The sequence below is a fragment of the Benincasa hispida genome, chromosome 5 (genome assembly GCF_027475165.1).
Source record: "Benincasa hispida cultivar pf3 chromosome 5, pf3_genome.v1.1, whole genome shotgun sequence".
In the NCBI taxonomy this organism is placed as follows: domain Eukaryota; kingdom Viridiplantae; phylum Streptophyta; class Magnoliopsida; order Cucurbitales; family Cucurbitaceae; genus Benincasa; species Benincasa hispida.
This window is the reverse complement of record NC_143482.1, coordinates 59,344,506-59,357,926: the sequence shown is the minus strand read 5'-3', so window position 1 is coordinate 59,357,926 and position 13,421 is coordinate 59,344,506. Positions and strand designations below refer to the sequence as shown.

The window sequence follows — 13,421 nt, the reverse complement described above, 5'->3', positions numbered from 1 at the left end:
CCATTTTATATATGAACATGAGCTATAGGATGTTCAACATTTATCCTAATTGACATATAATAATTATCAAAAACTTAGGATGCAAATTCACCAGCATTATCTAGACCAATGGTTTTAATTGTATAATAAGAAAATTGTGCTCTCATCTTAATAATTTGAGAAATTAATCTTACAAATGCAAGATTTTGACTTGATAATAAATACACTTGTGACCATCTACTCTATTAATACCATAAAATATTTAAATGGTCCACTTGGTGGGTTAATAGGTCCACATATATCACCATGAATTCGTTTAAAAATGCAGGTGATTTAGTCCCCACTTTAGCTAGTGATGGTCTAATTATCAATTTTCCTTGAGAGCAAGTATCACATGATAATTCATTAAATTGAAGAATCTTCTAGTTCTTCAATGGGTGTCCATTTGAATTCTCAATAATTTTTCTCATCATTATAGATCCTAGATGACCCAATTGGTCATGCCAAATTGTAAATATGTCTGGATTCATGAACTTCAGGTTCATTGTTGCATACATTTCAATTACTTGTATATGAGTATAATACAACCCAGAAGATAAAGCAGACAACTCTTCCAATATACATTTTTCATTTGAGACAGCGGATATGATATATAGATATTTCACATTATTCTTACTATCAGTGAATATGATAACAATTGCAACGTATATCTTTAAAACTTAGAAGATTTCTCTTTGATTAACTAGAGAACAATGCATTGTCAATTGTAAATTTTATTCCTCTAGAGAACAAAATAATATTTGCTTTTTCCAAAACCTTCGATCAAGTTTGCAGAACCTGATATTGTATTTAATTTTGCTTTCAACATTGTCAATTTGGAAAAGTATTTTTTTTATTTGTAAGTATTGTGTGTAGTTGCACTATCTGCCATACATAAATCTTCTTTGCTCATTTTTTAAACACTCAACATATGGAAATGATCCATGTTTCTTCATTAAAAGAAAATAAATTACAAATAAGAAAAACAACGGTTAAAATATACAAAAGTTACTAAAAAAAATGAAGATAGATAAAAGGAAACAATAACATTAAATCTAGATATTCTCAAAATCAAAAGAAACACTTGATGTTCCATTAATTGCGCCAATCTTCTCTTTAGGAGATTCAAAGAAGTCTGCCACATCCAAAATTGTCATATGGGATGGATCAAACATATCATTATCCTGGTATGCAAAATTTGCTTCCACATTTTTCCCTTTTTCTTTTAGGGAGGCTTGATAGAGGTCAACTAAGTATTTTGACGTAAGACAGTTACGTGACCCATTCTCAGTCATTCCACATTGGAAGCATTTATTTTCAAGACTTTTTTAACTCTTATTTTGTGGAGCTTTTCCTTTGTGATCATCATTTTGTGTGGTTCTTTTGAAATTTCAATGATTAAAACAACCACAGCGAAAATAATAATTATTTCTTCCTCTGTCACGGTCACGACCTCAACTACGATTATTATTAAAATTCACAACATTCACTTTAGGGAATGGTATCGTTTCGGTTAGTCGAGATTCATGATTTTCATCAATAACTCGTTATTTCGTTCGACCATGAGAAGACATAAAATTAATTCAGAATACTGTTTAAAACTTTTCTCTCGCATAAGCATATTCGAGACATGAAATGTAAAAAATGTCTTCTCTAACATATCAACATCAATAATTTTTTCTCCACACAACAACAATTTTGAACTGATTTTAAAAAATGTAGAATTGTAATCACTTACTGATTTAAAATCTTGTAGCCTCAAATGCATCAACTCATAATGAGCTTTAGGAAGAATAACTGTGTTTTGATGATCATACCTTTCTTTCAATTTTTTCCACAAAATACAATGATATTTTATTGTAAGATACTCCATTTTTAATCTCTCTGAAAATGATGACGAAGGAAAATCATAGTTTTTGCTTTGTCCTGACTAGATGTCGTATTTCCTTCTTTAATTGTTTCTCCCAAGTTCATAGCATCCAGGTGAATTTCGACATCGAACATCCACGAAAAATAATTATTGTCGTTAATGTCAAGGGTTGCGAATTCTAATTTTGTCAACACTATCATAAAATATTATATTTATATTAGAAATTTAATAGATATTGAATATGCAAAATAACATTAAATTTATTAATTATAACGAAGAGAAAAAAATCGACATACTTTTAGGACCTACCTTTAGCGGAAAAAATGACAGGAGCTCGTGCTGATAATGTGTTGAAATTGAGGAGCACAACGGGAACACGGATATGAAGAAAATATAATATAATAATAATAATAAATAAATAAATAAAATATAAAAAAAAAAAACTAAAATCATAAAATCACTATTATAGACAAAGTAGCAAGTAGGATGTAGACTTACATGGACACCAAGCATAAATAACTACAAGGTACGTAGACAATATGAAGGATGACACATGACTTTTAAAACATTAAACAATGGACATCTATTTATTGTTATAATATTCGTAACACATACCTACATTTATTACAATAAAACAACGATAAAATAATTAGAGTTGTTCATCGATGGTCATAGATTTTAGGAGAAAACATACTTCAAAAATAGGCTATGTGCAGCTAATCTCACTTTCTATTTTATAAAGTGAACGTAATAAAAAAAAAAGTAAAATAAAATAACAAAGAATAATTAAATAATTAAATAATTAAAATAAAATCTTAAAAATATCCAACATAAAGGGAATCTAATATATATTTTAAGGTTATAATACCATTTTGGACTTTGTACTAATTCCATTTTACCAAAGTTCATATACTTTTCCTCGTCCAATCTATCTTTATACTTTTAATATATCTAAAATTTAGTCCTTTAAAATTAATTTTTATCAAATTTATTAAATAATAATAATAGTAATAATTTCCATCCTAGAAAAGACGCTATGCGTTTATTTTTAATATTTATGAGAAAATACATGAACTAAATTTAGACATTTGAAAGTAAAAAAAAAAAAAAGAATGAAACTCATAGCACAAGAACCCAATCAATATTTTAACCTAATATGATGATGTGTATATTGTGCTAATATAATTATGTCTCAAGTAATTTTCAAATTGTATTTATCTTTATGTTTAAGTCCAATGTTTTATACGTGGATATCTATTTTATGGAATTATAATATCAACGAAAATATCTATAATAATATTTCTTGAAAAAAAATCTAAAACTTTGTTATATTCCATCACAACAATTCATTCTTCATGTCAATATTAAATACATGAACATGTAAAATATCGACAAAAATAACACATTTCATTCATATATATCTCGATCTTCCTTTCCTCACAAATTATTCTCATTTCAAACTCTCTTTGGAAAAAAGAACGACGATTAACGAGTAAAATTCTTTCCATTTCTCCATTCATCTTCATTCTTCATTCTTCATTCATATATTTCCATGGTCATCAAAGAAGATTTCCCTATATAAACGAAAGAAAAATTAAACTTGGACTAAAAACCCTAAAAAATGAGAGACGTTTCATCTTGTTTCTTCAAGTAAATGGTATGATGATTGATGCCTCTGGGTTAGGCCTAGCCAAAGCCCACGAAAATAACAAACAAAGGCTCATCCACCACCGTCATTGGGCTGAATAGTCAAATACACACCACAAATGGGACTATTTTGCCAATTATATTTCACAAATGTCATTTTTTTTAGAGGAATTATATGAATAAATATTGGTAACGAAAAACGTTTAGAAATTTAGAGCTTTGTGATTTTGACGCGGATGTGCATTGTACTAGTTATTATAATCCGTTGTTTTTATAGTAAGTGAGTTATAATATTCTATGTTTAGTGTGTAACCTACTTTTATCTAGATTATAATAGTATGTGTTTGAGATGCAAACTATTTTAATCTTTGTAGAAAATAGTAAACATCGTGACAAAGGGGAATGGAGAATGAATAGAAAATAGTAACATTGTAACAAAGAATGATTTGAAATAATAATAATAATAATAATATAATTAATTGTAAGTTATAATAATTGAAAACAGTGACTATTATAATTAGAACTTCAAACATGAAGTGGATTATAATAGTCGATTCCACTAACTTCAAGTTAGTGCCCCAAACATCTCCTATGATTTTAGAAGAAGAGAATGAATATTTTTCTTCGACTTATATACTTTCGTGTTCACAATAAAACTGCTCCCAAGAAAAATTTATATATTTTTGTAGTCTCTCACTTCACAATTTTTAATGAAGGTCCTTAGATTTTATGTATATTCACGATCTCTCTTGGGCCATTTGATAGATTCAAACACCCTATAGGTCTGACTCATCACAATTGAGTTTGTAAAATCTCTCTTGTGCTATTTGTACAATCAGGAGTAAAGGAATAAGGAAAGGGTGCAAAGCAACCCCTCAAATGTAAATTTAGGTTAAACATAGTCGTACACAATTTATATTCTAAATTTGAGAAATTGTCTATAATAGCCTTGTAAAGTTTTCACATTTCAAAATGTTATGAAGGCAAAATCACATGAAACTAAAACCAAATATATATATTAAAGATCCGAGCCCAACAAATTCACGTTGTCTCCTTAAGACAAATTTACTCATCCTAGTGCCTGAGTTTAGAGAGTAATTGCCTCCCAGGATAAAACAGATCACCTTTCTTATGGATGTAGCACCCCGTCCACAAGATCAACGAATTAAACTTTGTGGATATACTGAACTTGCACAAATTTATAAAAAGGGAGGAATGTTTTATGAGAGAAAAAATGCTTATGGAAAAAGTTAAGAGAACAAATTGAAGAAATGACATATTTATAGACTAATTTGAGGCCATTCGAATAGTCGTGTCCTTTCTTCAATTTGATTATTTATGACAAGAGGCAACCATTTATCAAAGAATACAACTTATGGAATTGAAAAGATGCAACCCTACATGAAGAGTTACATACCATTTATTCCAACAATCCTCCCCATAAATGGTAAGTTGACAAATTAAGATAGAAGGTACAGGAAAATGTTCGGTATTTCCCAATGAAGAACCTGCATCGAGATAAGTAGTAAATACTTTGAACTTTCCCTAGTGATCATCAATTGAGTTTACTTAGCTAATTGTTATCCTAGATGACTATGATTTTTACGTTCACAATCACAAATCACTCAAATTTAACGGTCAATAACAATTCAAGAGTCAGGAGAGGTAGTATGCTGAGGCTTGAAATTCTTCTATCGTTTACCAAATGGTAGCTCAATCATGTAGACGAAACATCAAGAACTAAACGATAGTTTAATTATGTAAATGATTGGATGAAGCACTAGACAATCGTGTAGACGACAGTTGACTGGAGCTAGACGATCGTATAGATGATAGCTAAAGAGTTAAACGATCATATAGACGATTGGACGCGGAGCTAAACGAGCGAGTACACGATGCGATAGGAACAACACGATTGTGTAAACGATACTTTAGTAAATGCTAAAGGATTGTAGAGTTAGAAAGAAAAGACAGGAGTTTAAGTAGTTCAGCCAAAAGCCTACGTCCATTGTGCAAATCGGGAGGTTCTCTTTTATTACTTCTTTAAAGTATTATAGAACGAATGTTTTGCTCTCTCGTTTTCTTATTCTCTCTTACATTTATCTCACATTCGTTTTCCTTTTATATGCAGGCACTATAGTCAATGATGAAACTCTGGTGGTTATAATACAAAACAGAAAGATATCGACAACGATTCAACTGCCTGCTGCAATGTTCTTCTTGATTTCGAGTCCTTCTGTAACATAATCAGTGGACTTGATGCCTTGAACTGTCAACCGTTCTAAAGTAAGTTAAGACAATTGAAGTCGCACAGTTTCTCATTATAACAAAGTTTGTTCTCATCATGGTTCATTTTGGCCTTGAACACCACCTAGTCTCATGAGTTTTTTAGAGAATTAGCTTTAAAATTTTCATAGAAGTGATCCTTTCACACTTACATAGTGATTCCTATAAAGAACATCGTATATGCTTTTTCCATAAATAATTATTCAACAACTTATAGAAATCAATAAAAGCACAATGCTTACCCTAAAACCATACTTGCACTGTCTCATCATCCTTAGAATGAGTAAGAGAAAATTCAATGCAGTGCTCACTAAGTTATCCAAAGATCGATTTGCCCGTTGAACCTAGATCTTGGGATCTCCAGTCAACTAGGTCGGGTTGCCTCTCTAGTTAACTTTTTAAAATTAAAGGTTTTAATCTCATTCTCCTTGATGAACTTTCCACCAACTATATAGTTAGGTCTTTTACAAGCGGATCCGCAATATTATTTTTTGACCTTACAAAGTCAATTGTGATAATTCCACTAGAAAGTAGTTGTCTAATTGTATTAAGTCTTCATCATATATGTTAAGACTTATTATTATTTACTAAAGAGGTATAGGTTGTATTCACATTTGGAATACTATACAAACATTTTGTAGCCCACTCAAACATATTCTAACCTCTTTTTAAATTGTATCCAATATTCTAAAACTTAGATATCAACCGGGAATAATCACTTTTCCCAAGTACCCCACAATAACATAAAATATAATTAACCTTCAACTATAGGGAGACAAAATGTGTCTTATCTTGATTTTGAAATCAATCATTTTATATATCAAAAAAATTTTTACTATAAATTTCATTGCTATGACATCTTCTGTCATTATTTTTCTCCAATGATTCCCATAATTTTTTTTTTTTCAAATCCACCACTACACACATTATATAGTGTGTTATCTAGTTCACTCAAAATGTGGCTCTTACATAAATATTTTGTATATGTTTCTATGCCTCAAGTGTAAGCAACCGACTTCTCCTTCAACATTATAATAGCATTTATTTTTTGAAAAAAAAAATTGCCATATTCCAAGATGTAAGGGAGATTGAAATATCCTGTTGTCATCATTTGAAATCAAATTTCTCATCATTTTTCTTCTATGATTTCCACCAATGGTACAACAATTTCGTATCATTGATGACATTTATGTGAAACCAATCATAGAAATATTTGTGAAACAAAGTAAATAACTTTACCAAACAAGTTCTCACAAGTTAAAATCAAATAGGGCAACAAATAAAGTTGTGACATTATTAATTATTCTTGAAACATAAAATAACATGAAATCCTAATACTCGATACCTATTATGCTTAATAGCAATATTGGACTACAATAAGCCAATTAGAAAAAATATTACATAAACAATGCAACATTTTGGTCATACATATAACCGATATACATATTATCCTTTATCAAATATGTTTTACATACAACAAAATTCACATAATAAAGTGCTTATATCCAATAAAATTCATTTCTTTACCAACCATTCAAATCCAACATAACTATTAAATAAGACATTCATAACAAAATGGTTATAGGTACTAAAATGTTGATGAAACTGCACCATAATCGTGTATATATAGTTTAACAATTTCAATATGCTTTCAAACCACAAAACAATTGTGCAATAGAATCAATATATATCTATTAGAGATATCTAAAACAACATATATAAAAATATATGAACAAAATTAATTTTTAAAATATAATATATAAAGCACATGACATATTTTCAATCTATGAAAAAATAATATAAGGAAGGTTGTCTCTTATAAAACAGACAACATCAAAAAATGTGTGTAAACAGAATCAACAAAGAATGTATATATATAATAAAAATTATTTGAGTGAATGTTATAGGGTGAGAAAAATTCACAAAATTCTTCTTTAAATTACTTTTCTGATGTGATGAAAAGTAAAATTACAGAACCAAGAATCAAAATTTTGAAATTAAAATATAAATTCAAAATCAATCTGAAATTTTGAAATACACAACAGAATCCATTAAGAAGCGAAAGAAAATATTTGAAAATAAAAAAAAAAAAAAAAAAAAAAAAAAAAAAAAAAAAAAAATCTCATACTACAAATGTCAGAAAAAGGAAAATTGCACCCAAAGAAATCACCAATATTCAAAAATTGCACATTGGAACTCCACTCAATTGAAAATCAGAGAATTAATAAAAACTAGAATATTAACTTTTTTTTTTTAATTAAGATCTTGATGCACGCGGTGCTATATGAAAACATTTTCTTCAAATTATTATTATTATATTCTGTTAGTGGATAAACTCAAACTAAACAACACATATTAAAGATGAAGTTTAATTTATTATTACATGAAGACAAAGGTTTTAGTTTTAAAACAAGTTCAACAAGAATTGCAGACGCACGATGAATGAATTTTATCACACATAAGACCTAGATGTAGTAAATTTGTCTTAAGATTGTGATGAAGGCAAAAGTACACGAAACTAAAACCAAATATGTACATTAAAGATCTAAGCCCAACGAATTCACGTTATTTTCTTAAGATAAATTTACTCATCCTAATGCCTAAATTTAAAGAGTAATTGCCTCCCAGAATAGATCAGATCACCTTTCTAATGGATGTAGCACCCCAACCACAAGATCAACGAACTAAATTTTGTGGATATACCGAACTTACACAAATTTATAAAAAAGGAGGAAAATTTTATGAGAGAAAAAATGCTTATGAAAAAAGTTAAGAGAACAAATTGAATAAGTGACATATTTATAAACCAATTCATGACCATTCGAATAATCATGTCCTTTCTTCAATTTGGTTATTTATGATAGGAGGTAACCATTTATCAAAGAATACAACTTATGGAATTGAAAAGATGTAACCCTACATGAAAAATTACATATCATTTATTCCAACGATGCAACTCTAAGGATAATATAATGTCTACAAAATTAAATAATTACTTTTTAATTTTATTATATTATGTCTCCTTAAGATAACATACCTTATTTGAAGACTCGTTCAAATAGATTTTTCGGATCATCTCGTCTGAGATTGAATTAGAAAATGAAAAGAATGGTATTGGATTTACTATTATGCCCTCAGATATTATGTTATCTTAATATTGTTATATTAATTGTTCTAGGAACCCACAATTGGCTTGCTCTGCACGTTTTACTCGTAAATTTTTTTTATCAGATTTCGATTATTTTCGGGTGAGATTTCGATAATTTTCCCAGCAAAGTGAGATATAAGCAAAAACAGCCATATACAAAAAAAGAAAAGCACAAAGGCAGTAGATTTATCAGATTCTTCACGTCTTGTAAACCCTAACACGTTCATGAAATTAAAAATCAGACCATTAACTAAACTAACAATGAAAGGAATCGTGAAATACCTCTACTTTATCTGGTGGAATCGAAGTGAGCAGTGCAATGCAACTTGGAGATGAAGAAGATTTCAAAGGAAAATTCTTATTGGTTTAGAAGATGTGAAAAATGTGAGTTTTGCTCAAGAAAAAGGCAACGTTTCAGTATCCATTCACACGAATCTATGATTTAAGTTTCTAATGTTTCAATAGAATCTCAGTCTCGATCTCAAGCATGATGACTCGAGAAAAACTATTTGAACAAGTTTTCAAAAAGAATGCTAGTTTTGAAATGTAAAAACTTCACAAGGCTATTTTGAACAATTTCTCTTTAAATTTTGTAACAATTTAACCCCCAAATTTTAGAAATTAATAATTTAGTCCATAACTCCATGTAATTTAAAATATATAACAATTTAATCTTTCATGTAAAAGTTATTTTTAAAATTAATGGAATTTATCACTTGGAAAATTATCATAAATAACTTCTTCAAGTTTTCACTTTTTGAAACTAGCATCATTCTTGCAAACTCATTACAATACTTTTTCTCGGTCCATCTTGAGCGAGATTGGTCACCAAGATTTAGTTAAAAAATCAACTTTTTTTTTACTTATAGATTGTTTTGGGTCTTCTTGGTACGTCTCGGTTATTACACACCGAGATTTTTTTAAAAAAAATATTATTTAACCTCACCAATTCGGGGATTCTTTCAAATATTATTTAAACTCTCTAAATATTGTACCAAATCTTATATAATTTCAAATTTTCTACAAATTAATTGGAATATTATATTAGATATTTACTTAACTTTTCAAATCTCTAGCCCAATTTCTGTTCCCATAATTATATTGAATTTTCAAATTATCCAAATGGTTTTCAAGTGATGGACTTGAGATTTTAAAAAAATTTGAGAAATATCAAATTTTGCAAAAAAGAAAAAAAAGAAATATATAAGAAATATATAGAATCTCGTTGTTAATTTGCTTGAAGATCCACGGAGAAAGCCCAAATATATACATACCGAGATTTTATATATTTTTCGTATCTTGTTTATTTTTTTTTCTTTTTCTTTTTTACAAAATTTAATCTTTTCTTAAATTTAAAAAATCACTTAAAATTTGTCTAAAAAATTAATTTGGATTTCTCGAAAAAAATTTGGATACTTGGTAAATTGAATTGGAAATTGTAAATTTCGCTAAAGATTTTAAAAATTACATACATTTAGTGAAGATAACCAAACGAGGAGAAAATTTAAAAATATATAAGATTTGGGAATATTACATAATATATTTAAAAAAAAAATTGGTAGAATCTTAGTTATCCGATAAGTTAGAAAAAAAAATCAATTTTTAACTAAATCTTATTAATCTCTTCGAGAAAAATTAATTGAACGAATTTTAGTGAAAACTTAAAATGGCTATTTTTTGACAATTTCCCTTGTCACTTACCTATGTACCTCCCTAAACTAATTAAAAATTAGTCTTTTTAAATATAAAAATATTTAAATTTCATAGCAAAAGTCTCAAAATATAAAGCATTCTATATTTAAAAATAATATTTTGCTTTGTACTTTTAGAACTTTTTACTTTGTACAAAACAAAGTATATAACATAAGTTTTGGATTTTTTTTTTAGTTATAAGATATAAATATTTTTGGGATTTTTTTACTTATAAAAATTTTCCAACGAAAAAAACTAATATATTTACAAACTACAAAACATAAATTATGGAATAATAAAAAACAAAATTTAATTTCGAAGAATTTACCACACATGAATAAAATTGAAACTAAATCATTTCACACTAAAACATAAAAACTTAGAAAATTAAAAGAAAATGGTAAAAGTTTTGTAGATAAAAAAGTAAATTAAAATCCTTTAACAAAATGAAAGTGTGCTGTAAAAATTGTAAACAAAAAAACAAAAAAAAACTGCACACTACAAAATATAGATTTTCTCTAACTAAATGACAGCCATGGATTCCATCCAATTCCTTATCCATAATTTTCTCTTATCTCAGATTTTCCATACCCCACCTTCCGAAACGACACCGTTTCCCCTCTCCAAACCCTTCTTTCCACCCCACTTCTCTTCTCCTCTTCCTCCTTCTTCCTTCTTCACAACCACATACCTCAACAGCTCCGCCGCGCCTTCCTCCATGGACGCCGTCTTCGTTAACCAGTCTCTCTCTCGCCTTAAACTTTCCCCTAAACCCCCTCTCCCATTTCCCCCTTCTTCCTCCTCTCGAAATCCCCATCTCAATCTCCGCCGCAACTTCAAACATTTCACCCCTTACGCCGTCCAAAGCGATCAACCCCTCACACAACAGACCCAGAAATCAGAAGACGATGAATCCTACGGCGAAGTCGATGGAATCATCGGCAGCCGTGCTCTGTCCGACGCTACTGGAATGGAGTATCTAATTAAATGGAAAGATGGGCATTCCCCATCATGGGTTCCCTCCGATTTCATCGCTAAAGATGTTGTCGCCGAGTACGAAACTCCCTGGTGGACCGCCGCCAAGAAAGCAGATGAATCCGCTTTGAAATCGCTTATAGATGCTGGGGATGGACGGGATTTCGACGCGGTGGATGAAGATGGGAGAACAGCTCTTTTGTTCGTTGCTGGACTTGGGTCTAATCCGTGTGTGAGAATGTTGGCGGAAGCCGGTGTGAATCTCGACCACCGTGATAACAGCGGCGGGTTTACAGCGTTGCATTTGGCAGCTGGGTATGTGAAACCAGAGACGGTGGAGTTGTTGGTGGAATTGGGAGCGGATCCAGAAATTGAAGACGAAAAGGGTCGGACGCCATTGGTGTTAGCAAAGGAGATATTGAAAGCGACGCCGAGGGTTCAATTTATGAGGAGAATTGGGTTGGAGAGAGTGATCGGAGCGGTGGAGAAGGTGGTTTATGAGTATGCAGAGGTGGAGGAATTGCTGGAGAAGAGAGGGAAAGGGGAGAATTTGGAGTATTTGGTGAAATGGAAAGACGGAGAGGATAATGAATGGGTTAAAGTGGGGTTGATTGCGGAGGATTTGGTGGCGGATTTTGAAGCAGGGTTGGAGTATGCGGTGGCGGAGGCGGTGGTCGGAAAAAGATTTGGAGATGATGGGAAGATGGAGTATCTTGTTAAATGGACGGATATACAAGATGCCACGTGGGAGCCTCAGGATAATGTGGATCCTGATTTGATTGCCGAGTTTGAGAAGGCCCAGGCCCAACCCCAGGCCCAACCCCAGGCCCAATCACAGGCCCAATCCAGTAATGGTAGTGCCCTTTGAAAAAGCCTTTTACCCCTCCATGTATTTAAACTAGAGACTTTTTTTTTTTTAATAAAAATATTGTTGTTGGTAAAAAAAATAAAAAATTAAAAATAAAATAAAATTAAAAAAGAGAGAGATTCACCCATATACACTCTCTTTTGAATGTGTCCATTGTGATGGGTTTGATATATTTTCTTTAGAACCTGCCTAACTGAGTTAGCAAGAGCATGTTTGGTAGACAATTTGAAAAAAAAATTAAAAGCAACGGGTTCAACGAAAATACTATTGTATTTTATGTTTTCAAATATGTGATTGATAGCCGATTCAAATTTACATAATTGTTTAAAATGTGTTTGATAATATATTTATGATCTATAAAATTAAGTATAGTTATTGTTAAATATTATGTTGAATATAAATTATTATTTATTGTTTTTTTAGAACAACTATTATTTATTAATTTATCAGCTTAGTTTATGTTCAAATTTTTTATAGTTGTCATTTTCTAGTATCATATAATTCATAATAGATTATAGAATACATATTCTAAGTTAACCAAAATAAAGTTTATAAAATACTATATTTGTTAGTGTTTTTATTTATTTATTTTTAAATTGCATTTTAAAATTTTAACTCAAAAAACATTAAAAATATTGTTTTGAATTTGAAAAGTTCATAAAAATATTCTCTAGTATACTATCAAATGAATATTTGTAATTCAGTTAAACCGAAAAAAAATTGACTTGTGCACCCTAAATTAGTTTGTCCATGTTGTGAATTTGATGAGGGGAACATGGATACCAATAAAATATTATACTTTGAATAAATAAATATTAAAATAAATCAAACATAATATATATAAATATATAAAATAAAATAAATAACAAATTTGAATTTTTCCACCTTCTCCAAACCTTTTGGAATTTGTCGTACGT

General features: G+C 29.8%; 1 protein-coding gene across 1 annotated transcript; it reads left to right on the top strand.

Annotated features, from left to right (window-relative positions):
* The first annotated feature begins 11,023 nt into the window (after positions 1–11,023).
* On the top strand, positions 11,024–12,633 carry CAO (chloroplast signal recognition particle component (CAO)). The gene is given in 2 exon segments (XM_039032813.2): positions 11,024–12,453; positions 12,456–12,633. Coding segments are annotated over 2 exon segments (1,299 nt in total). The 5' UTR covers positions 11,024–11,187; the 3' UTR covers positions 12,489–12,633.
* The last annotated feature ends 788 nt before the right edge of the window (positions 12,634–13,421 follow it).